The sequence below is a fragment of the Seriola lalandi genome, unplaced genomic scaffold (genome assembly GCF_002814215.2).
Source record: "Seriola lalandi dorsalis isolate HSWRI2012SDOR001 ecotype SW California unplaced genomic scaffold, Sedor1 jcf7180002054678, whole genome shotgun sequence".
Lineage (NCBI taxonomy): Eukaryota > Metazoa > Chordata > Actinopteri > Carangiformes > Carangidae > Seriola > Seriola lalandi.
In genome coordinates this window covers 2626388-2652839 of record NW_019525231.1, presented here as the reverse complement: position 1 = coordinate 2652839, position 26452 = coordinate 2626388, and the positions used below count along the sequence as shown (strand labels likewise).

At 41.8% G+C, this 26452-nt stretch overlaps 1 protein-coding gene and 1 long non-coding RNA gene across 5 annotated transcripts in view; one reads left to right on the top strand and one right to left on the bottom strand.

Annotated features, from left to right (window-relative positions):
* Window positions 1–1384: 1384 nt before the first annotated feature.
* Window positions 1385–21185, bottom strand: jupa (junction plakoglobin a). 3 transcript variants are annotated; one of them, XM_087178208.1, is made up of 16 exons: window positions 21035–21185; window positions 10623–10675; window positions 10016–10183; window positions 9651–9904; window positions 8590–8828; window positions 7799–8000; window positions 7268–7412; window positions 7009–7112; window positions 6549–6887; window positions 5910–6062; window positions 5650–5769; window positions 5398–5548; window positions 4412–4533; window positions 4135–4174; window positions 3213–3343; window positions 1385–2470 (listed from the first exon to the last, which is right to left on the bottom strand). In XM_087178208.1, exons 2-15 carry the CDS (start codon window positions 10633–10635, stop codon window positions 3219–3221), a joined length of 2175 nt encoding a protein of 724 aa, XP_087034334.1. In that variant the 5' UTR covers window positions 10636–10675; window positions 21035–21185; the 3' UTR covers window positions 1385–2470; window positions 3213–3218. The 3 variants fall into 3 exon arrangements, with proteins under 3 accessions (XP_087034334.1, XP_023277865.1, XP_087034335.1); XM_023422097.2 differs by having other exon boundaries at window positions 3217–3343; XM_087178209.1 differs by having other exon boundaries at window positions 1385–2464; window positions 3217–3343.
* Window positions 20653–26452, top strand: part of LOC147818211 (uncharacterized) — a 15139-nt gene continuing 9339 nt past the window's right edge. The window contains exons 1-2 of one of the 2 annotated variants that reach the window (XR_015438205.1): window positions 20653–20839; window positions 25456–25601. This is a non-coding gene — a long non-coding RNA (uncharacterized LOC147818211). The remainder of the gene's footprint in view (window positions 20840–25455; window positions 25602–26452) is intronic. The other variant, XR_015438206.1, reaches the window with a different exon arrangement.

The window sequence follows — 26452 nt, the reverse complement described above, 5'->3', positions numbered from 1 at the left end:
GGGTTGACCTGCTACGAACATTTGGGGGATGAATATAGAAATGTCAGCAACTGACACATAAGTTTTTTTCTTATTTAATGCCACAGAGTCACAGAGGCAGTACAGAGAGAGACGAGCTGGGGGACGTAATGATGCTTTGAACTGAGTTCTGGATAGTCTACTATGAGAGAAAAAGTGAAGACACTCATTTGTCTTTTTGACCGAGCAGAAAAACAACAAAAGAAATAGCGCTCCTGTCAAAGTGGTTAGTGAGTGGCAGACGTTAAAGAAGCTCCAAGACACACATCTGAAAACTGGAAAAATGTAAAAAGACAGAAAGTGATTGAGTCTCCACAAAAGTAAGAGCGATGGAAAGGATTTGACACGCGGCAGAGGAAGAAACTGAGCTAAAGTTAATAACATCAACAAAATATCTCAAGCTATCCATCAGTCACTAAAATCTGCCCAGTTCAAGCTGCAACACTGAAGAAAGTCTGGTGAAAGCGACAGGACGGGGCAGTGAACTGCACCTGTTGGAGGTGAACTGTACTCTCTCATAGCTTGTAAGATGCGTTTACTACATTAAGGTTTCATATTACGGAGCATTATAGCAACATGATTTTCACAGAGGAAGTAAACAATTTATTTCTTTGGTTAAAATTCAGCAGGTAGTTCAACTTAACCACATCACTTCTATGGGCTTTATGAACCAGTAACATTTTCACATGGATATATTTGTAGGATTATTTTTAATTCTTTTTAATCAGCCCCTTTGATGTTCACCTCAGGACAGAACGAAGCAAATGGTCCTTGTATGAATGAATCCGACTGTGTTACAGTAAAACTGGATGGTGAACAGACCGAACTAGTCTTGTTATTATTATCTGAAACACCAAACATATAAAAACGTAACACTTTCTTTATGGGTATAATAACTGCTTTCACAATCACTGCAATGGATTTATCGTGTTATCAGACACCCTCACTGCTGCGCACAAACCTGAAAATAATGTTCCCAAAATAAACCGATGATTGTTACAGTCACCTTTGAAGGGAAGCTTTTTAAATTTTACAAAAAAAAAAAATGAGTACAGTACAGTTACAGAGGCACAAACATGGTAGAAATATAGATTTTTGGGGGGATGAAAAAGAGACTATAAAGCCTGTACTGGAATCATTGGGTGTGGAAAACAGCCACAAGTCTTGAGTCACACCTCTCGCAGTGATGTAGGGATCCTAAAAATGCTGCACACATGGAAACATGAGACTTCAAGCTTTAAAACAATGTACAATTTGTCAAGGTTGTATGAAGACTGAGTCTGACACGGACCTAGTAGGACTACCAAGGCCAGAGAGGATTTAAAAAGGTTAAAAACAGGTAGATAAATAAACATGGACACCATAATATGTTTAATATATCCTTTATCTTTATTAAACAAATTTCAGTAAAAACTCTTATTAAGTAGAAAGACAAATTTCCCTGTCAGTAGTTTGCTCTAGCTGTAGGGCCGTCCCCAACTACATCATCTCATGTGTTGACTAATGACTTAGTCAATCTGTTGAACAACTCTGTAAAACTGCTTCACCCACACTGTTGTTTTCCTGCAAATTATTATAGTCACATACGATTTTTCTCTCGAAGCTCAGTTTTCTAATCAAAGGAATCTGTTAATATCCTGGTAATGTCAGATAATGTGAACCTTTCCCAGTGAATAACTTAGAAAAGATGAGAAACAGTTCATAAAAATAAACAAACAACCATCGTGTTCACCTACACTCCTAATAATCCACGTCAGCTGATTCCATAAGAGTCGGGGGGGGCAGCCCTACACTTCTCTCTCAAAGGTCTGTCAAAGACCTCCACATCTCTCCATTTGTTCGCTCCTACTGAATTAGTGCCGAGAGGAAGAACGAGTCCGTGTTAACTAACTCTTCACCGACTCTTGGGTCACAGCGGGAGAAACTTGACGGTATATAGTGTCAAAACTACAGCGTAGACAGCAGTGTCTGTTACAAAGGCGTTAAGAAAGAGCGAGCGGTGAGCAGGTGCACCGTGCACGTTGAGCCACCTCTGGCAGTGTTTTCAACTATTATTCTCTTTTTTTTGTTTCTTTTTCTTTAAAAAAAAAAAAAAAAAAAAAAAAAAAAAAAGCTACACGATTATCATCACAAAATAAAATCTCTTTGGCATAGAATACCCACCCAAAAGCACAAACACACACACATACTCACATGCACACACTCTTAGAAGGTTCTCTAACAGAAACCTACAAGCATCATCATTGTCATAATTATAATCAGTAAAATTAGGCTATAAAACAAAGTTGAGCCCTGTTAAGATTATGAGTCCTGTACTCGGTAATAATTGCATATATTACATCAGGCTGAGAGCAGAGGGAATAATCTCCACAGACGACTGTATTCTCTTCTTCTTTGTCCCACTAGGCCTCACTACAGCGCCTCTGTCTCCTCTTCTCTTCCTCTTCTGGGTCTATAAGAGGAAGACAAAGACATAATGAGCAAAAGAAGAATGGGATGAGAGTCACTTGGACCATCTGCATTTCGCATAATGGCATTGACATAAATGTAATAATAAACATATTGGTCAAAAATGTCAAAGTAAAAACCAAAATTATTGTAGGTTATTTCAAAATTCTACATAAAATATACGCAGTGAATCCCATCAGACATTGTCCTGCTGTTTTAGTGGTCCACGCCGATGAAACAACTGTACATTTACTTGAATTTTCCCTTTTATTTTTACTTATTATATTAAAATCAATTTCAATACATTTACTTTTTGGGCTTATTTGTCTTTCACCTCATTAATTTATTTAATCTATTATATTTTATTTCATAATTAGACTGTTGAATGTGTTATCAGTACCTGGTGTGCAACACACCCTTAATTGTTGAATAAAATGTAAATTAAGAAAAAAACCACAACAACAAGAACAACAAAACGACCAAATGACAGGGGTCGTTCGTGTGTTTCCAGGCCACTGTCAGTCATATCTTATCAAACCCACTCAATCCTGATGAAGCAGATCAGTTGAGTGTTGAACACAAGAATTAATACTGACAGGTGTTTTTTTTTTTTTTAGTTTAGTTTAGTTTGTTTTTTCACTTGGCCTCTCATCTTCTCATCAATATTTCATGTTGTCAAGAACAAAAAAGAAGAAAAAGATTTCAAGGGCTTTAAATTGCAACAACATCTTGATTTACTGACTTACCAACCTTTAATAAGGGAACTGTTGTCTGTCGTAGGTCATTGCGTAATCATCATGCATCAAATTTCCATCAACGACGTCCAAGGGCATATCACCTGCATATGCTCCGTATCCTTGGAAACCAATATCCAGCTCTGCAAGAGATTACGACATTGGTTCGTTGTTTTGACTAGTTACACACCAGACCAATAGATCATATGTTATTTAGCTTCCCTTGGTCTCTAAGGGTTTATTTGCTGCTGTTGTCATGATAGCGGCAACCACAGTGGAGAAAACTGAACAAACTAGTGGAAATCATTAACATTTTCCACATTTTAGGCACATTTTTGGAACATTGTGATCACTGATCCCTTTCCTCTCCAGGTCTTGCTGCTCAGAGTAGGAGACAGAAAATACCAATGCCATAAAAGGAGAAAAGTCAAGAGAAGGAAAGAATGGGAATTAAGACAAAGATGAAAACACAGATAAGGAATCACCAGGATGGAGGTTGATGGAAAGAAAACCTTTTAGACAGACTTAACAAGGAGGAATAGGTAAAGATGTACTGAGAGAAAAAAAGACTGAAGCCTTAAGGATAAAGGAAAGTCAAAGGCTGAAGTGAACAAGAGAAGAAGCAGGCGATGTAGTAAAGTACGCCATAAAGAAGAACAAAAGACAGCGACAAACACAAAACGTACAGCATCAAACAACACACAGAGTTGAAGGACGGATGGAAGAGGCCAAGTTTGTGATTGATTTGAAGAAAACAAGTAAGAAAGTAAAACTAGTTTCTTCAGCTACCAAATGATGACGGTAAATGAGCAGCAGCAGGGAAGCAAACTGCTCACACGTTACAGCATTTTAACACTGTGGTCACTCCCTGTGGCGGAGTGACCCAGTGCTGAGGAATGTGCTGCATGTGCACATTTCAGCCATAGTTACTCACCATCTGGATAGTGTGCGTCCATGGGGACACCGTTGTGGGCCTGCAGAGTCACAAGAGGTCAAAGGTCATATAAAGCCCACACTTTTATATAGAAAACTTATTATTATAGATTTTAGAATAAAGAACCAGTTTGTTAAAAACAAATTATTTCACTATTAGCATTATATAACGATGCTATGATGCGTTAGAGCTTAACCTGAAACGTTGAAGGGAATAAAGAAACGTCTAAAAATGTAATGTTCAGTTGTCCTGTCAGTGGAGGGCGCCAGACACTCACCATCTCCCAGGCAGCGGGGTCGTGTTTAAACAGAGAGTGTGTGAGCTCCACAGACACACGCTTCTTGTAGTCTGAGTTCTTATCCTCAGAGATGCGGAAGAGCACGGCCGCAGCGTACGTAGCTGAGGGGAAAAAGATCAGGACACATTCAGCGATGTACAATTACACCCAGCTCTTTTGATAATGTGTTATAGTTTGAGGGTACTGAAAGAATAAAGGATTAAGTCTATACATTAGACTGGAATGCACTCAAAACTTTCAACCATTTTTATGTCTGTACATTACATATGAAGCTAAAGCTTGAACCTGTTAGCTTAGCTTAGCACAAAGACTGGAAACAGGGAGAAACAAGATAGCCTGACTCTGTCCAAAGGTAACACTATTTGCCTGCCAACACCTCTAAATTATCATTAACACGTTATATCTTGTTGGTATAATCTGTTCAAAAAAACCAACAAAGTTTTCTTGCTAGCTGAGCTAAGCTAACCGATTGCTGGTGGTGGCTTCGTATTTACCAGACAGATATGAGAGTGGTATTGATCTTCTTGTCTGACTCTTGGCAACAGTAAGATAAGTAAATAATAGAAGAAGTCAAACTGTAATTAAGTAACTATGTGTAGTTTTTTTTGTGTGAATTAACATCTTTCAGTAACTCAAACACAATCATATTGGCTGTAAATGTAAAGCAATCTGCACAACGTGTCATGTTATGTCATTTTATGTAGTCAAACTACCCATATACAGCAGGTAGTTTAATACTTGTACCGTTTTCTTTACATGTCAGCCACAATATGTTATTTTGAAATGCTGTCTAGTAAAAGTATTCCATCTCACAAAATGGACAAAGTCATGCTCAGTGCAAGTACCAGGAAACTGCACTTACAGTAAGTACAGCACTTGAATAAATTGACTTTGTTCTTTTCACCTATGACTAAATGCTGCATTACAGTAAGCTAATCATTATCTGCATTATCTGGGTGTCCTACCAATGCCCTCGTTGTTGGAGTGCAGCAGCTCCATCAGTGGAGCCGACGCTCCCTCGCTGTCGATGAGCTCAGCTGATTGTTTGTCCAGGGCCAGCTCGCACAGGACACCTGCCGCCACACGCTTCACGTTGTCCACTGGAGAGTAGAGCAACTGGAGAGGAAGAGGAGGACAATGAATAAAAAACGACAAACAAACATAAGGAAGTTAATTATCAAGACAAGGAAGTGTGACACTGTAAGTTCCTCCATTACCTGCACAAACAGAGGAATAGTCTGCAGGTTGGCAATCTCTGCTCTGTTGATGGGATCTCTGGCCAGGATGTGCAGAGCTCCTGTGCAGCCCTCCACAATCTCCTCCATCCTCACTCCATCCTGAGAACAAAGATGAAATTAAGGATAAATGTTAATCAAAAACATAGAAATACATAAATAATACACAACTACTCATTTCCACAATCCCCTAAAGAACCACAGTGACCATAAACATCCTTTGACACTAGCCCGTCATGTACCTGGTATGTCTGCTGGGCAGATGAGCCGTGTTTCTGGGCGTCCTGGTGGGCTTTGAGCAGCAGGGTGGTGAGACGGGGGATCGCTCCTGCGTCCCTGAGAGGAGCCTGGTTTTCTGGGCACAGGGCCAGGTTACGGATCAGGCCAACCACAGCCTTCGGGCAGAGAGGAGAAGCAAAGATACGATCATGATGCTGTTCACTGTTATTGGTCAGCAAACAAAACAAGGCTGACGAAGAGCTTCAAGACTTGGAAGTTGTGCTGTTGTGTGTTAAATGTAATAATTTTTCCCTCTCTAAAGCCTGGTCCTGTAAAACATACTGTTCCTGCTGTCATGTGCATGTCATGCTTGATCGGGCTGACTGAGATTCTGGCTCTCTGCTCTACCTGCCATCCCCCTTTGTCCATCTGTCCAGTCCTCCCCAGTTTCCCCAGTCTTTATCTTTGGAGCAAAACCCATAAACTACTCAATGTGTTTGTTTCACAGTCCTGAACTTTTGTTGCCTCAAATTACCCACGTTCAGTCTACCTGTCTAGGATCCTTTTCATGATCTTCCTGAAACCACCATATCTCAGTAGAAGCACAATGTAGACCATCCCTCCACCCTTCCTTCCCTCCCTCCCCGCCTCCCTCCCTCTACCTTGATGACAGGCCAGTAGTGGGGTTGGTTGAGCAGCTTGACGATGGCGGGGATGCCGTAGTGTGTCCTCACAGCATTCTGCGCTAGCTCAGCCTGCTGGTGGCGCGATGTCAGGTGGCGCAGAGCGCAAACAGCAGGTTCGGTCACATCCTCTTTCTCACCGGCACGCAATATGGCGTGGATCAGAGCCTCGACACCATTGCTCTGGGTGACCAGAGTTTTATTGTGGGCATTGTTGCATGTGAGGTTAGAGAGGATGCCCGTGGCACAAGTGAGCATGTTGATGTCATCTGAACTGAGCAGGCCCACCAGCACCTGCAGCAGGCTGTCCATACCCTCCTGGAAACAAGGAGAGAGCGATTTCAGAGTGTGCACAATTATGGGAAATAAAATTAATGTGAAAAAAAGAAAAGAGCAAAAGAAAGAAAAGCAAATGTAAACAGTAAATGTAGACACAGACCTGCTTGGTGGCAGCATCAGACAGGTTCCTGAGCGTCCACAGGCAGTTCTGCATCAGACGCTGGCTGGAGCCTGTGAGGTGTTTACCCAGAGCCTGCATCCCACCTGCAGGGAACAGAGAGGTTATATCACTCAGCCTTCACCAACATCTCATAAACTGTGCTGCCATTAGCCACAGTTCAGGTAACAAAAAGCTGACACACCTGTATGACTGCCTTGTACACACAGGTGTGTGCTGACACAGGAAACATATTACATACCAGCTTCTACAATGGCAGGCTTGTTGCTGGGGCACACAGAGAGGACTTTGAGCACACGGCTTGTGGTCCACAGCAGCTTCTCATAGTTGTAGTTTCTCATGATGTGAACCAGACCCTCAGGACCCCCGTTGGCAAGGATGATCAGCTGTGAAACAGAGGGACCATGTGAGTACGCGTGGGTATACAAAGTGCAGATTGAGGGAAAACAACTTTTACTTTTTAATCCACCGTTTGTGAAGCAACACTTATATTTTACAACGTGCCACTCATAAACAAAGCCATGACCAGTCCAGGCAGATTAACACCAGTTGATCACTCATTTTACTTTCTCTCAACTCATAACCACACCTGTACGCTCTCGGTCCCAGAACCTGAACACCTCTGTTCACATGCCACACCCAAAACAAAACATGTGCACACAAGCAGGACAATTTCAACAGTGTCACATTACAATACTTGGCTCCTATGAAGTGTACCAGGCATTGTATTACATGTACTAGCACAGAACCGAACTGACAGCTACACACGCACCTTGCTCTCCTGGTTGCCGTAGGACAGCAGCTGCAGACAGTCTGTGGTGATGGCCAGGAACTTGGGGTTGCTTTTCTTCAGCAGGGGAACCATCCTCTGCAGGCCGTCGGCCAGACGCACGGCCATCTTAGCTCCCTCCTGGTGCAGCAGCAGGTTGTGGAGCGTGGTGATGGCATAGAAGAGCACAGACTCCATGGGAGAACTGAGGGAGGTAAATAAAAAGAAAAGACAATGGCACATCAAGTTGCCATACATTCAAGGAAAGTTCCACTATTGGATATTCTCACTGCTGGATACCATTAAATAATTTTAGGTTGGACCAAATTTAATTTGCCTGCCTCATTTACTACTTGAGTCTATGATTTCCTACATTTCCCAGAATGCCAATCAGATGGTGCGAGGAACAGTAATGTGTGATTTCTTCATCTCCTATATCCATTAAATGTCAGTACAAGGTGAGTCAGAGGCTCTCGTTTTCTTCTTCAGCTGAATTGCATGGTAGCAGCACTGGAAAATACCTCAACGTGACTTCACAGTGTCTGCGTTTGGCATTTCAACAATGATTAGATGAACAACCCAGGTAACAACAAAACGGGCTTGGAAATGAAGCTGACATTGTCAAAAGGTCTTTTCTAAAACTACTTCTGTGTGATTTCATTTCATACCCAAACTATATTAAAGAGTACGTTTTTCCAACATTCATATAAACAACTAAGACAAGGATCAAACTGTGATAGGTGGCATAATTTACAAACATCATGAATGTACAATCAGTTTTTGTCCAGCAGTACCTGAGCATGCGGACTAGAGCAGGGATGCCTCCGGACTTGAAGATGGAGAGCAGGCCCTCTCTCTGGTGGGACAGGTTGTGGAGGATGCTGGCTGTGGCGCGTGCGGTCTCCATGTCACTTGTGTTCTGCATGGCCCGCACCACGGCTGCCACCATCTGAGGGGACTGCATCAGTGCGCGGCGTGATGCCTCTTTGCGTGTCAGCTGGTTGACAATCTGTGCTGCCTTGCTGACCACCACCTGATGAGAGAGAGAAGAGGAGTTCATTTTTACTTGTGGTAATAAGAGTGAAACCCCTTTTTGAAATGGTACTTGTGTTATAGAGGGTGAGAATATATTTTCATTCTAAATCAATCAAATAAATTTTTCTGAGCTCAAAGGTGACAGATTCAAATTACTTTGAAATTTGTCCAGCTGTTAAAAAATAAAACTTATATTACACATTCAATTTACAAGGACATAAAGCAAATAAAAGTAGCAGATTTATAAAGTAAACAATTAATGGATTATCATCCATTATCTGTTATCTGCTGTTGATTAAAGGAATAGTTCCACATTTTGTGAATCTGTTTTTTTTTGCAGAGAGCTAGAAAAGAAGATCGATATAGCTCTCATGTCTGTATGCTAAATATAAAGCTACTGCCAGCAGCTGGTTAGCTTAGTTTAGCACAAAGTCAGGTGCAGTCACTTCTTAAAATATTGTTGTGACTGTGCCTGGCCAAGAAACATTCCTGCACACAACCCCTGCAACACCACAATGTGTCGTTTTACACTTCAGTTTTAATTAATGAGCTTCAGAGCTGTTTTTCTTTCTTCTTGCTAAGCTAAGCTAACTGACTGGGGGCAGTAGAGTCACATTTAACGTGCAAACATGAAAGTGATATTGCATAATTAGCATATTTTCCAGAATTACAAACTACTGCAGCACTATATTAATCTATACATACTGTATATGCAGTATGTATGTATCACAAGGCTCTCATTGAGACATCACAGTACACACAGTACAGTCAAGTTAGGGTTATTCTGCAAATTTTTAAACTCTGTATCTCCGTTCATCACCTGGTCTTCATCGTTGAGCAGCTTGGTGAGCTCGGGCACGGCACGTGTGGCTAGCTCGGCGTCGTCCTGGTAGTTGATCAGATGGATGATGGCGGTCTTGAGCATCTGGGAGGGCTCGGCCAGCCGCTGGACGTTGGTCATCTGGGTCGAGTCTGTCTGAGTAGACAAGATGGTTGTGCCTTCTTCCAGCGTCTCTGGGAATATTGCAGCTCGCACCCGCTGGGCTCTGGTCATAGTGTACTGGGCATCCAAGTCTAGAAGAAGAAGTGAGATGATGATGATGATGATGATGATAAAACAGACCAAATGTAATAATGGCAGAAGCTTTCATATATTTGTATATTGAACCCTGTTTGTCCTCTTACCAGGCTGCTCCGTTGTGACGGTGGTGGTCATGGTGTAGTGCTTGGAGGTGTTGAAATCGCCGTCGTCATCTCTGACTGTGGTGGCTCCGGACTGAATGCCCGAGTCTACACCATACATTGTCCGCTGCCACTCTGTCACCTTCACCGTGCCACTGTCCAGCTCACCCACTGTTGAGCAAGGAAGAGAGGAATTGTTGGAGGTCAGAAGTGTAAGACCAACATAATTTATTAACGGGGGTATTGAGGGGTTATAACTTGTTATAATTTTACTATTTCAATATTCAACGATAATAGTTTTTTAATATGTTTTGCCTCCATTTTTCTCCCACAGGAAGAGTGTTTTACTTCTAGGCCACTTAAAGGAGCACATTCGAAACAACCTTCAGTTATCGTTTAGGGAAGTGACCTCAATAGAAATACATCAAAACAATAGTTGGAAGTTGGAAAGGTCATAATGAAAATGTTCAGTACTCTTTCAAAAGAACTGTAGAAGGAGGTGATATAGACAAAAGTCAAGCAAGATATAGCACAAAGAAAATCAACATAAAATCACTATATTATCAAAATAAAATTTGCAGAGAAAGAGGATGAAAGCTGAGACACTTACTTTGCATTGCCATCCTTGCCTCCTGTTATCAAAACAACAACTATGGAGCAAACCTAAAAACAAACAAGAAAAGAGGCAAAGTCAGGATTTTCAGCCTTTCACCTGCTGTAAATGACAAATGACACATATTTCATGAATTAATAAATATTTCAACAAGGTCTCTGCTCTCTCACACAGTACTGTCATTCAGTTTTTATATGCCAGCCACGTATGACAGCTCACATGATAACCCCCCCACCCCCCACCGACCAGCCGTGCACCCTGACCTTAAAATGACAACACAGAGCGGCAGCAGCGGCGGCTCACAGGGGAGGGGGGGCGAAGTGAGTGGAGAGACAGCTGTAAGTGAGGAATGCTAGCCTGCCCAAATGACCTTTCACCCCGGGCCTCCACCCATATAGCCGTGGGAGCAGCCTGCTGCTGACGCATGGCAATCAGGAACTTGTTCGTCAGGTTTTGACTCCAGTGTCTGACAGTGAACATACTCCTCTTCCCTACACACAAACTTAAACCTCTAACACAAACAAACAAAAAGCCTGGAACTTGACTAAAACTTTGTTTGTATTATTTTGTACTACTACTACATACTATCTATAACACCTACTTGCCTTCTGGCTCTCCTTAAAAGGTTTTTAGTGATCCGACATCCTGAGGCATGTTTTTCTTGTAGCAATGCCCCAGATTGCATAATAGCCACAATACATGTTGGTGCAAGTTTGTTCTACATCATCTTATTTTCCTATTAAAAATCATTCTTCATGTTACATTTACTCAGTTATGCAACCATCACAAAAACAACTAACTGTATCTGTCAAGAAAATAATAAACCAACTTTTTATAAACCAACTGTGCTTCAATTGTAATGCACTTCACCATTAAATGCATGCAGCTCTGTGTAAAAATGTCAGAACTGGTATGAACATGTGAAATCCAGACTAACTGAAATACTGTACAGAGGATTAATCAAAAGCATGTCACTGCCTGTCAGAACAAAGTGTTAATGAGTCAAATATTAAATTTAATAATTAATAACTATATCACGTATCCTTTGTGCATCCGGATCCTTCTTTTACTGAAAACTTAATTTTTCTTAAGATAAAGACCAAACATGAAAAACAGATCCTTAAATGAGACCACAAAGACCCAGCATAACCTCTCAGTGTCAGAACATGCATGTTTATCATTTTCTGTCTTCTGCGTCATCCACCACAGAAGTCCTCTTCATCACAAACACGTCTGCATTTATAATAGCTGCATGCCACTGCGTGTGACAAACAGTACAATGCATTTACTGTGCTTGTTATGAGTGTTTGCAGATGTTTGATGGGATTCTTTGCTGGGGTGCGTTTGTGTGTGTGTGTGTGCGTACATGTATAAGAGTGTGTTTTCATGATTTCTGCAGGCACTGCAGATGAACTGGAAGTACCGCGGGGCTCTACACGCAGCAGAGTCAATAAACAAAGGCTTCAACTGGCAAATAAAGGAAAAATATTTCCATCCTTGAAGCTCTTTTGTGTGACAGCTGGTTATAGCTTACAGTGGGATTCTACACAACAAGCTATGCTGATCTTCTGTCTTCACTACTAATAAAACAAGTTGGGGCCACAATCCAGGATGTCAAGCTGCTGTGTTGGCACAATATGAGCTATAAACAATTAAATAACCACTTTTTACCTGTGCTTACATTAAACTTCTCAGAACAAATTCATAGTCACGCAACTTAAACAATGTGATGTAACGCCATAATCAGAGTTGATCTATGGGTTTGGAGGAAAGGAATTTGTACAAAGATGAACTGCTTTGTCTCTCTGCCTTACACTGAGGCTGTTCATGATGTATTAGTAAAAGCACCACTCCCTCATCTTTTTACCCTCTGGCTTTGCATAAGGATGTGTCGTGTTGTGTTTCAGTCCCTCAGCTGGCCCAGCCCACTTCTTCTCCCCCAGGCATCATACTGTGTGGATGTGTGTGTGCATGTCAGCGTAGCTCCTGCAGGGGCCTGTTTTTCATTATAATTTGTATGAAGAAGAAACTGACAATAGTGTGTCTGCGCACCGCATGTTCCTCATTAGTCGGTGTCTATCCTCTTTTTTCTCTCTGTAGCACTTTGATGGACTAGAAACTTACTTGAAAGTCCCCACGTTTCTTTTTTTGTGTGTGGACCTGTATCTGTTATGTGCTGTAGATATGCAAATGTTCAAAATACGTTCACCTGAACCTGACGTTCTTGTAAAGGTCCCAACATGTCCCTTTATCTCTCTTGCCTTCACAGGGAGCAGCAGCTCAGTGAGTTTCAGCTGTAGTCAGTCTGGCAAGAGATCCTGCAGGACGAGGCCACAGAGGACTGTCTGTGCATGCAGCTACATGCTACCTTACAGATAATGCAGTGACTCATCAGGCCACAGATGGAAACTATGCAACCATGCAGCGTAGGTTCCTACCTTTCGAACTAAAGGTGTGGCCTCTTTTTAAACACAAACATGAGGGCTCGTCTGTCAAGAATACGCTAAGCGGCTACTAGCCATCCATCTTTCGATTTGTGTAGCCATGGGAATAGATTGACGGTAGTGAAATGTCAGACTCACCCCAGCTTTAAAGTCTGTTTTCCAAAGGCCTTCTAATTCTAAAAACATTTTACTGATCCACAAATAAACACACTGATATAAAACAGAGCCCACACTGCCTTTTGTTTTAAGCAGAACCGTAGCACAAACAGTGTCCACACAGAACTTTCCCGTGCTCTGTAAATCAGGGACAGGGTGTTTGTGTAGTCTTTGTTTTCCTGGGCGAGGCAGCGGGTTCAGCCAACTGTTGCAATGCTGCGACACGCCCCACATATCGCCTAGGTAACCGAAACTCCGCTCAGGCACTGTACTGTGGGGGTTTTATCTGCTGACCCATCTGATGTCTGAAGCTATGCTCACTTATTTGCTGGTAAGTGCTGATCCCTCTTGGGTTCTCTCATAATTTCCTTTTCCCCCCTCACCCACAATGCTCGTCACTACTGTGATCCCAGCAAAGAAAGAAAAATCATCAAAAGTTTTAATGATTTAAAAATCTAATTAAAAAGATTTAAAATACTTAAAAAACAAGCTTAACAAAAAATGAATAAATAGATAAATACATATAAAACTTTATTGTGTATTATGGTGATAATATGGCTAATCTCCCTGTCTGCCGTACTGAAGAAAAGTTGTGGCTTGTGTGGTGTATTTCTGCCTGGACTTTGCTCCCTTCCAGTTAATGAGTGACACATCCTTTCACTCTCACTGTACCTTGCTCTGTCACTACCACCACCCTCCACCCATCCATGCAAATGTGCAGTAACAGTAATAGAAGCCACACTTTTTACTCAGGAAAACACTCCTCACTCTCACACCCATCAACTCCCGCTATCTTGTTAAGCAACAGCCTCTGTGGATGACTTTAGTGTGCTTCTTCCAAAAAAAAAAAAAAAACCCCTGCTCAGTAAAACCAGGAATGCGTATCAGTGAGAGCTGCCAGCGAGCGAGTTGCAACAGAAAGGCGGAGATGGATACTGTTCAGCGCCTGATGCTGAAACGCCAGTGTGACATTCCACGCTAACATAGCATATTCAACCTGTCCTGTGTCCAACTGTAAATCCTGTACTGCAAAAAAAAAAAAAAAAAAAAAAAAAAGCACACAATTACACAATTTTACTATTCTCACACTAAACTCTTCTAAACTGACATCAGTGACTCACTCATAAATTGCTGAAACTAACAGATAATAAGAGCACACAGCTACTGTGACAATGGATGAGTAACTCTGTTCTCAGATGTGAGAAAGGATTGACTATCCTGCCCCCCCCCACAGGCATATCAGACAGGGAGTGTCTCCACAGCAGTGACAAGCTCTCAACAAGGGCGTGGCAGCAGAGTTTGTGGGTGTATGAGCAAACTGGGTGAGGCTGAATACACCTAATGGCTAGAGGGGCTAAACAGTAGATCTGTCATTTAATTCTCTTCAATATATCCTCCCAATAATTAATAAGTTATGTAGTTACAAACTTAAGCATCGCCATTAAAGAAATATTCCAGTATGCCAGATTCTGACTTTGCAGGCCTAAGCTCTTCTTTGTATCACAGCAGGAATGAATCAGGTCAGAGAAGAGGCCCAGGGGGTTGGAGATGAACTCTGGTCGTTTTCCAGAGTGGCTCCTAACACACATTGCAGTGTTTTCAGTGATTTGTTATTTAGCCTCATGCCTGTTTGGCAGGAGGGGTGTTAAATAACATGTTGCAGAGTATTTGTAGTTTGTTTCAACTCCTGCTTGAGAATATTTAGCTCGCAATTTTAAAGACATAATCAGGCATTTTCACCTTCTTGCCAAGAGCTGGATGAGAAAATTGATGCCTCTCTCATGTGTGCATGGTAACTATTAAGGTACAGCCAGCAACCCTAACCCCAGCCAACCAGTTAGCTTAGCTTTGCAGAAAGACTAGAAACAAGAGCAAACAGTTAGCCTGGCTCTGTTAGCACATGTTAAAGCTAATTAATGAAGACATTATATTGTTTCTTTAACCTTTACAAAAACTGAAGAGCAAAAATGTCAGGAGATAGTCCATCAATTAACCCCTTATAAGACTATAGCATGTCATTTTCATGTGGCGCTACAACAGGCTTTATGCTTAACTGTCTCCTGGTTGTAGCGTCATATCTATAGTCACCGACATGCGAGTGGTAACAATCTCTCTAATCAAACCCTCGGCAAGAAAGCGAATGAGCATCTTTCTCATAATGTCGAGCTTTAAAAAAAGCAACAGATTTTTCCAGCACTAGTGTATGATTTATGTTAATTGTGTGTTCTCATGGTTATCAGAACATCGGGGATTTGTTGTAGGAACTTAACCTCATCTGGTGGCCTGTTATTTCTAACAGGCTTGCTAATGTCATGTTTAGGCTGACACGCAAATAAAGCAGATTATGTTACCACACATCTGTAAAGCTTCCTGCACCATCTGCACAGACACAGATCAACTGCTTGACATATATGGCAGCCCCACACACATGCACACACCCTGTCACATATATGTCCCGTGACATGCAACCCACACTCCTCTTACTATAAACTGTTTCCCAGATGACTATAACACAACACCCTGCACTCCCACAGCCCAATCCTCCTGACACAGTAAATGGCCAGTGCAGCCAGCTGAGCCTCCACAGCAGACTGTCTGCAGTTGACATTGTGCTGTCTGCATCTTTTCTCTATAGAGTCTGGGGTTCAGCCGTCCCACAGGGATCCAGCTTAACACGCCCACTAACCTTACTTGGTCCCCAAACCACACGTCACTGATCCCCCCACTGTTATAGCAATGTAATGGAGGCAGCTGGGGCTAACTGGATAGCTGTTTGTTACAAATCAATAAGGGAGGATGTGAAGTGGTGCACAGCTAATGGATTTATTGTGGTGGGTGACAGGAAGAGGTGGTCAACATTATCTGACTCCCCAACGCTGCTGGGCTGTTTGGTCAGACAGAGGACGTGCGTTAGGAGAAGCTGTACTTTCACAACTCTTCCTGTATACGCAAAACTATGCTGACAAACTACTGTATCACGTCATGTGCTAAGTTGAGGAAGATGCTTCAAGTCCACATTTTGTAAAAGCACTCACTCTCTGACAGAGAGGGAGCGAAAGAGCATTTGTCAATTGACTGTAACAGGCAGTTGATAAAATCCAGACCATAGCAACGTGGCCATGCCAAGAGCCAACAGAGAAGAACAGACAATGAGATACTGCTGGTGTGCACTTGTGCATCACACAAACTGAGCTTGTCTTAATGTGGCAGATGCAGCACAGCGTGCTCCCCTTCCTTGTCTGATCTGGAAACATTCCCAACAACACAGTCAAACTCAGCCAATGAGTAAAATAAGCAGCAGAATGGATAACGGCTGGTTGATTCACTGCAGCTACTTAAATGAGTTGATTTAAGCCAGAGGATGCCGTACGGTGGCTGTAAACTGGCGCGTAGTTGTTTACTCCCTGTGGGATCTTGCTGTGAATCAAAGGAAATGTGAGCTGTCTTGGAGGAGGTGGCAGAGTGCAGAGCAGGATCAAGTTACACGAAGCTGATAAAGAAGGAGTGAATGAGTAAAAAGGGGTGTACCCCATGTAGCAATAAAGTGCGTGGCAATAAAGTACTCAGAAACAAAGTTCACAAAACTGGTCCTTCATGCATCAGATATTGTGGCAGGAACACAAGTATGTCCAAAGTCTTCCATATCAGGAGAATAATGGATCATAAAAGATGTGGCAATCAAATAGCTAGATTCAATTTTACTTTTGGTTGTAGCCAGTGTCTTTAGGGCTGTGACTTTGTCTTTGGACCTATGGTAAGGAGGAAGTGCCCCCCTGCATGTTGTTTAGTCGATGGTAGGAAGGAAGAGGATGAACTAAGTCTCTGATACAGCACAGAGAGCTTCTGTGTTACTTTGTTTGGGGTAGAGAGGAAAAGAGTAGCCGCATTGTCCCATTGACTACTGTCACAGTGAAAAGGAAAGCGGGTCTCAAGTGTCCCCACTGGATGCCACCAAAAAGGCTGAAGCACATCAAGACGGCTCTGTGTGTTCACGGGCCAAGTTTGGTGGCCAACACTGCATCCAAAGCCATGTTTAAAGGCCTGACCAGAATTTCTTTTTTTTTTTTTTATTTTGAACTGCTACTGCTACGCATCGGTGTGCGGCTGAGTGCTGAGGCGATGTGACAGATGATTAATTTTTCAGGGAGATTAGAGGCATGAGGGAGCGGGAGGAGGGTGCTTTGGAGAGCAGGGCAAACGTCTAAAGGGACCCTGAAGAATAGAGCGAATTCAGCTGACAAGTTCACTGTTTGCTCTTCTGCATGCAAACCACGACCAAAATAGAAAAAAAACTAAATCATTACATCAAAATATCTGAAGAGTTAAAAGCCAGCATTATAAAAAATTTAGTGACTTACTCTGACAACAGTCATGTCATTTGTTTTATACACTGCTAATGTGTAAAATGAGAACCTCTAAAATGTCAACTTTTAAGGAACAAAAAAAGAAATGTAGAAGGAAGAATAACTGCTTCGATTGTCTAAAACGCCCATGCATTTTTCAGTTTATCCAGTGTTTTGTAAAGTATTCACAGGCCCCAGGGTTGCACAACTTTCTCAACCCATGAGAGCATGACATCTGTCAAAAGCAGTGAAACAAAGAAAACAAACGAAAACTTGAGTCCAGAGATTTTTCACTCAGCAGTGACGATATACAAAATCAACTTTCTTGTGAAATGTTGATGTTTTTTAAGTTGCGTATCTAACGAGTCAAGCTTCCCGGGTGATTTGCTTTCAGTTTCAACCACACCCTTGCTGTCCTCGCTTTCCTCAATTTCTCACAGAAGTGTAATTAAGGGACAGGGAGGAGGAGGAGGAGGAGAAGAAGAAAAACAGATACTGCAGGACTCATCAGAGTCACTATGCTGAGAAGTACAGCTCAGCCAAATCATCCAACTGTGAAAACATTGTCTTTTGAGTCAGTGCTGGAATCTAGTTCACTCCATCCCTGCTTGGATACATCATCTGTAATGAAAAAATTATCATTTGTAATGTATTCATGAAGAAAACAGTCAGATTCAGCTATTTCCAGCAGACTGATACGATAAAAGCTGACCCGAAATGACCAACCTGGCAGACTTTCATACACTTTTTAAAGTGCGAGTGATGGGAAAAAGCAACCATTAGGCCTATGACATTTTAAGTAAGGGATATTTTCTTGCCCTCGTTTGATCTGACCAAGAGAACTGTTGAAAGTAAATAATTAATTACAGTGACTGTCATGGGTAGGGTTCAGCTGGGCCATGCCAGCTTCACTTGCTCAGCATTATACCTCTGCGCTCTGCCGGAAGCTTCTGACTTTATGTTTTGTCGGTGACAGCAAAAATCTTTTGCATGAATGGACGTTTTCCGACAATGCTGCCAATTATTTAATTACCGTATTAATCTTAAACAAAGAGACTCAAAATTCTTCAGATGGCTTGAATTAATCTCTTTACTGAATATCTCATGTTTAGCTGAGCTTGCCTGCTTTACTCTTATAGATTAAAGCTTAAGACAATTTTAAAAGTAAATTAACAACAGATTTTTTGCTTATCATAGATAATATCGCACACTGTGTCTGGGAGACTGCATGGCAGAGCATCGTCTGATGAAGATTTCCCTTTAAGCCTCTGGAAGTTAACCCCATGGAGATTTTGATGCGGTCACACCACCTTCCTATCGACTTCAACCACAAAGGCTGCTACCGTCGCTGACAGGAAACTTTATCTCTGTGCAGCCCCTTCTCCATGGGAACAGTAAAACACAGAAGAAGGGTGATATGCAAACACAGAGCAGGTCACACAACGTGTGCACTGAGTGGCTGTAACTGAGCCCCTGGAAAGTATTCAGTCAGGCACCACTGGAGAGAGACAGAGGCGAGGTAAGACAGTGAATCCACGGGAAAAGAAATACTTCCAGCTACACAAAGAGGTTAGAATATATGCCATACAGTAATCCCCTTTGGAAAGTGTAGACCTATTTATAAACTGAAGGATCTCCTGGCCTCTTGCTCTGCTAATGTAGGACAGTATCAGGGAATTAAGCAGGAGGGGGGAGATTATCACCGTGTCACCACAGCTGTAGCTGCGAAATCTACAGTAAGTCACCCTCCTCCCCCCTTCGCTGTCCCACCACCCATTCACCCTCTTCCCTGAGGCCAAGCGGGAACAGCTTTCCAACCAGGGTGCTGTCTGCTACTGCACTACTTGATGACATGGGGCAAGCTCAGTGAGGCCTGTCTGGCAGAAAGTATTGGCACCCTGTCGTATTCAACCTGACACATATTCACCAAGCTCAGCTGGATGCATTGGTGTAGAAACAAGTTTGATGCCACAGACTTGTTCGGCGCTGTTCTTGGTGCTTTGTTATGGGGTAACTTGCTAATGATCCAAACTAGAGAACAATAGGTAATGTGATTTAGTGTTTAATGAAGAAGAGGCTCAGTGTTGAAGAAAAGCTGTTTAACTTCTAATTCTCATGTGACCCATGTCAAATTTGACTCTAACCGATATTAAAGTTGGCGGTGGAGGACACCGCAAATGACTTAATCGCATAAGAAAAAAGCGGATAGAAAAGTTGTTTCAATTGGATGCCAATTTCAGTGGATTTTACTTATGAAATCAAATGAAATAATTTGCTCACTAAGCAGGATTGGCTGTTCTGTCAAGTCCAGAGCATCTGCAAAGGTAATGACATCATGGAAGATTTGGCAACACCTGGAGACATCACTAACCCATGAAGAGCAGAGGGGGAGTGGATGGGAGCTATAGTATCCCCAACCAAATTTAGTGCTATGACTCATTATTTACTGTCATACATTACAGATGTGCATGGAAACAGATCTTACTCTCCCATGCACAATTAGCTCATTGTATTATTTACTGTGGTCTGAGGTCAAATATTGAAACAGAGGACTGCAACAACAAACAATTATTTTCATTATCAGTTACTCTGCTAATTATGTTCTTGAGTAATTGGTCCGTAAGAAAATAAACTGTGTGGGTGGCATCTTCAAATGTATTCAGCTTATTGTCATGGATGACTAAGAAAAAATATATGATTACATTTAGTTTAGAGTTTTTTTGCACTTTTACTTCAGAAATGAAAATTCACCGGTTTACCAAATAGTTGCCAATTAATTTCCCGTCAATCCACTGACTTCAGTGTATATTTATGAGTTAGCTGGAACAATAGCGTTAAAGGCTTTGTTGATGTCTTGCCAGCATGTTTAATGCCCATAAAACACTTCTGTGACATTATCACTCTGATACGAACTCTGTAAGCTTTAAAGATAATGGCCATATTGGCAAAATTAGTTCTTTCACCTGCCTCTCTCGCACGCGGACACACAAATATGCACGCGCACACAAACTTGGACACCACTAACGACACTGTGACGCTCTATTGACAAGTGACGTCAAGTTGAATGATCGATATTGGTGCCAAACGTCGTTATGATTTAGCAGAAAGAGCTCATGACAAATTAGAGACCAAAATAAACCAGTTTCATGTAAGAAAGCAAACTTCTGAGGCCCGGAGAGCTCGCGTATTTCACTCGGAAGCAGCAGCCAGCGGTGGCCAGTTTCAGGCATGCGGAAATGGACTTCAAACACACGGCTGGATTTGCAACCAGGTAACTAAAAGATGAAAAATGGGACCAAACGATGTGCCACCTTAACATATGCACCTTTATAGAAAGCAGGATATAAACGATACTACATAAAAAAGGAATGAAAAAACAACAACAAAACAAGTCAGTGACAAAGACACAATGAGCAGGTTGAAAAACTGTCGGAGAAAGTAAAAATATACATTCAGTGAATCTTACCTGTCGAAACACACGGACGCGTTTGAGTTTATCCCACGTCAGTGTTGTTTTCTTGGGGACGGGACAGTCCTCTGTGTCTCTGTTCACGTCTCTACACTCTCTCCGCTGCTGGCCCACAGTCCTCTGAACAAAAATGAGTAAAAGAAGCGTCACCTCAGCCCCAGACTCCGCCTTCCTCATCCCGACCCCACCCTGCCACAGCTCTGCACCCACTGGGAGAGGCGTTAAAGATTGTTTTATTGTCAGGAACTGTAGTCAGTAAAATAAAAACCTCAGTATATTCAGATTATGTAAACTGCCTCAAGAGAGATCGGTTTTCCTAATGTTACAACGAATTATAAAAGAATAATCAGAAAAGACCATACTATTGGTTAATCTTATGGATACACTAAATACATTGTGTTTAAACCATTTTCGCTTATGTCGAAAATGGTTTACATTTCATATATTCGCAAAATGATTGTATATAGCCTACATATATACACAGCCCATACAGCCAACACCATACATATTATGCTCAACACACCAGTCCAGCCCAACAACATAAGAGCAAAGTATGAAACTTTGCAAATACTGATAAGAATACAGTAGGAAACAACGTCCACTTTAAAGAGGGCTACTATAACTTTGGGAGCCTTGAGAATTCTCATATTACAATAATGTAATGTGTTTTTATTCGTTTGGTTTAAAGGAAAGTGCTACGACGCTTTGTTCTCACAAACATTTCGTGCACCTGTATGACGACCGGCCACACCTTGATTACAACCAGCACGAAACCAGACGACTCGGTGAGTCACTGCAGCCAGGAAACAACGCGCTGTCAGGGGGGCCGATCACATGACTTACAGAGGAACAGATTGAACCGATACATGCGCCTGTGCCATGTGTTTGATACAGTGGACCGATCATAGGTGTTTGGTACACTGGTTCGATCTCTTCCTTGTCTGAGAGAGAGAGAGAGAGAGAGAGAGAGAGAGCGAGCAAGCGCAATTTTACCATATTTAAATTAGATAGATAGATTTGTATTGCATTGTTTCTACCTTGGCATTTTGAGCCTTTGTGTTATGTTAAAAATATCTCCTGATTCACAGTTTGTTCTGAAGAAATGGATTGTGAAATCAGCAAAATTCACCAAAATATTGGCCCTAGTGGCAAGAGATGAAACGAACTATTACTTACAGCTTCAGTCAATCTGCAAACCACTTTCTCAATCGATCATTTGGCCTATAAAAGACCAGAAAATACTAAAAATAGGTAAAAGCCCAAGTTTATTCAAAATGCATGTTTGCTCAGAACAACAGTCCAAAACCCAAAGATATTCAGTTAGCTATAGAAGATGAAAAACAGCAAATATTCACGTTTGCAAAGAAAAAGGGACTTATCTATTATAAAGTTTGTTACTGATTCAATTTCTGACAATAGACTAATCAAATAATCCTTTAAACTTTATGGGCAACTTTAATGGCAAACTTTCCATTTAACTTATGAGTACCTAACTTAATTACAAGAGTTTTAAAGCATTTGGTGACAGTCCTACATGTCAGAATTTAAAGAAATGCAGATACAGAAATGTATTCATAAATACATATATAGCCTTTAGTTTATGAAGAGCTGTAAGGAATTCAAAACATGAGGTTTCTAATGAATGCACATGGAAAGTTCAGAGAGGTCCCATAATTGAGGCTAAACTGACTTTTAAAATGACTCTTGCTAAAGAGCGGAGCGACTGGCTAAGTGCACCGCTGAGACCATATCTGTGCTCCTCCCTGCACAGAGGAAAGAAAAACTTGTTTGAAAAATACTCAAGGCTGCCAAAGGTGTGTGTCTGTCTGTTGCTTACCCATTTTAGGATTGTAAAGTTGAAAAAAAAATAGACGTGGTGCACTTCAATCTGAAACAGCAACAAAGTGTGCACAGAAACTTGTCTGGCTGCCTGTGAGGATCAGAATGGATGACAGGCTCAGATAGGTCAGGCTGTATTCTATGTCCTGCCTTGGGGCGAACTGTCACAGCTCCCTCTTATGTGGCCATTGTGACAGTCATCATCTGTGCCTCCTAGACTAAAAGAGACAGGGATGGAGGGGGACAAGGCATGCTGGGCTGCTGCTGGTTATATAGGCCATTATGTTTGTCAGAGTAAGCTTCAGGCCCAATTGACCTTCTTGGGTTTTCATGTGTGGCTTGAGGGGCTTCATGTTTATTAGACTAATGGGACAGTGCTTTCATATCCCCAAACCTGAGCATCTGAATCTACTTTTTTTTGTCAAAACTGTGACCCGGTCTTGTATTTTTGCGTGTCTTTGACTTGTGTTGGCTTTCTCAGATATTACTGGATAGTGGCTGCAGTTACATGAATGGTGCTATTGTTTTGAACACAGCAGTCTCTTTATTTTTGAAAATTAGCCAGGAATTAAAAGAGTGGGATTCATGTGGGACTGCAGCTCACGCTGGCCCAGTCAAAACCACCTGTCTTTTTGCTTTCAGCACTGATTTAATATCACATTTTGATAATGTAGACGCGTTGCTGTCCATTTTTTGTTACAGAGATGTTTTTGTGTTGAAGCTGTTCAGTCTCACTGAGGCTGCTTGCTCACATAATTGAACTCACATGCAGAAGGTTCTCCATATGTTCTTTTTCTCTGTCTCTGTGAAATAACACTGCACAAATATGTTTACAAAGTCAGATAAATGTCCAGAGAAATTCACTGGATATCCTGTAGGCGGGAGTCAAAAAGATGTCTGCACTGGTGTCTGGCAGACATGGCTCCAGTCTTGCCCTGTAACCTCCCAGTCCAACAGACCATGAATCTCCCTGTATGGCCAAGTCTGTCTTTCATTCCAAGGGCAGGACACACTGATATGATGTCCCTGCTGTACAATACCAGCCTGTTTCGCTCTCTCTGGTCCTCTGCCTCACACCCCACAGGAAATGGCCCCATTGTCCTTGGGAGAGGAAGTGGCCTGGAGCAGACCACTAGCTCAGTGGACTGACGGAGGCTGTGGTAAATTATTAATCATCACCTACAAATGGAAGAGACTGTAGTGTTGGCTGCCCACTGAGGAATATTTTGAAACGATTGAGCTACAGCCGACCACCTGTACCAGGAGAGAGATAGTCTGTACTTTGATTATTAAAACCTGTTGTTCTGGCTGTGTGTTGTTTACTGTGGACGTGAATAAAATAAAACCAAAGTGCTTGTTTTTCATTTGTCCAGATTTCATCCTAGAATCACAGGATTTACCAAACCTAAAAAAGCTGAGCTCGACAGTTGATTTTTTAACGTTGGAAACAGTAGTTGGCAAAAAAAAAAGTCTCCACTCAAAGTTCATGTACCTGCTTGTCCTAGAGCCTTTGACCAGAACAAGAAAAATTGTTTTGCCAGCTCTTTTGTACAGAGAGGCATTTAATCCAATAATATATAAAGCTTTGGTTAGACAAATCTGCCAGGTTGATAGTAAATTAATACTTTCATGTCTAAAATTAGAGTTCTTCATTTTCATACATTCATTTATGAAGATATCCAGAAAAGGCCTTTTGAACCAGACGGTCTTTCTTTGTTTCAGTTCATTCAGATTTTTACCACTAGAGGTAGACAGAGACTCACACAATGAAGCTACGCTCAGCAAGACAAGAAGCATCTGTTTCGGCCAGATCAGATGTGTACTGTGTGTGTGTGTGTGTGTGTGTGTGTGTGAGTTTGAGGGTGCATACTATGTATGTTCACATTCTCAGGCGGGTTTGGTGCATGGCTCTCTGGGTTAAAATAGCTCAGCATTTGCTCCAGTCACACATGGGCGTCCTTGATGGTTTGGTAGGATCCAGATAAAGTAAGAGAGGCAGCTAAAAATAACTGCAGATGTTCTTGTAATGGCACACGTAACAATCAGACAGATGTCAGGCTTGTAGAGGTCCCTGCTCCAAAGGGAGTCTGGTTAAGATATGCAAGTAAACCATCAACTTCTGTGAGATCTATTGCATTGTTTAAATCAGATTATAGCCTTTAAATTTTAGGGATGAAAGTTTGTCACCTCTGTGGAGGCTCAATCTGTATGATTAGATAGGTTAATCATAAATATCCACAGGGTGTGATGTGAGTTCTCTGGCTTAAAATACTTTTCATGTGACCAGTTGCTGGTTTAGACTTGCTCAGTTTCCACATGAGGGTCTGTTGCCCTCCCATATGTGTTACATGCAGAAGAATGATAAGGCAAGTTATAGAGTCAGGATATCCCTTCAGGTTTGAGAAACCTGACAACCAAAACTTTTATGTGGACTTCTGAGTGTAAAACAGACAATGTCAGAGCCTCAGGTTCCCTCTTTATTAACAAAAACAACAAAAGATGAATCATGAATGGTTTACTTTTTATGATCTCCACTGTTGTGTGATGGAATAAAAAAAAAAAAAAGCATTTCTTTACAGAACTACATATCCCATGATGCCTCGCTCTCAAGATGACCAAATGGATCTCAGAGCGGACCAGCCGTTGTGACAGCTGAGTTTCAAGTTTGCTGAGGGAGACTCCAGCGCCGGCTACGACCTTGAACAGACACGGAAGAACCAAACATGTAAGTTTAACCCTTTCCTCTTTCTTTACCTATCAGGGTCATTTCATACACACTTCTATTGTAGACCTGTCGCTGTGGTGTTTGTCTCTTCAACTGTCCAAACTTGGTGCAGGGAAATTTCCACAAGGCTGCAGGGTGGGTTTCCTCCTCCGTGGGTGGACGTGTTGATGATACGACTGTAGTTGTACAGTTTTTAACATCCTCCAAAACACCAACCTTAACCTAGCACTTTAGATCTAACCAAAACTTCGGCGACACTTTGGTCAGAAGTGAATGAAGCAGTTGCTAATAGTTAAAAATGTCTTGTTTTAGATATGTTTATAGCTAGCAAGTTACGCTCGGCTTCACCTCCGGTGGTTTCGCTAGTTAAGTTGTGCATCAAACTGATAACTGCCGCCTTATTGTGAACATTGGGATTATTGAGTAACTGTCAGGTCTTGACAATATGAGTTTTAGTCATAGCTGTCGTTACTTTCCAGAAGTGTGTTAAACACAGTCTCTTTTTCAGTAAACATTAAAGCCTGTAAGTGTAAACCCTCGCTTTTCATCTTCAAACCCGCCTCTGTCAAAACACTTGTGACTCAAACACTTCAGATTAAAAAAATCAAATCCCTGTTGTTAATCCTGCAGGTGGTGGTGTTGCAGTAACAGTAGCTTGTGAATATACGTTTATTTATACTGTAGAGTCAGACAACAGAGACTGACAGAAGGTGCACCCTCTGTACACACATAAGCTGATGGGACATGAATGCCACCTTTGTGTGGAAACTGCACATTATTCAATGTGTGTGCAAAACAGTTGGTTGAGATTTGACATCACAATGGCAGAATGGAAAACACTGCTAACTTAA

Excerpts from the sequence above, each read along its gene's own strand:
- jupa (XM_087178208.1), bottom strand. Across the intron at positions 8,001-8,589 it reads GCTCTAGTCCGCATGCTCAG|TTCTCCCATGGAGTCTGTGC; the intron begins GTACTGCTGGAC and ends TACCTCCCTCAG. Across the intron at positions 7,413-7,798 it reads ACGGCAACCAGGAGAGCAAG|CTGATCATCCTTGCCAACGG; the intron begins GTGCGTGTGTAG and ends TCTGTTTCACAG.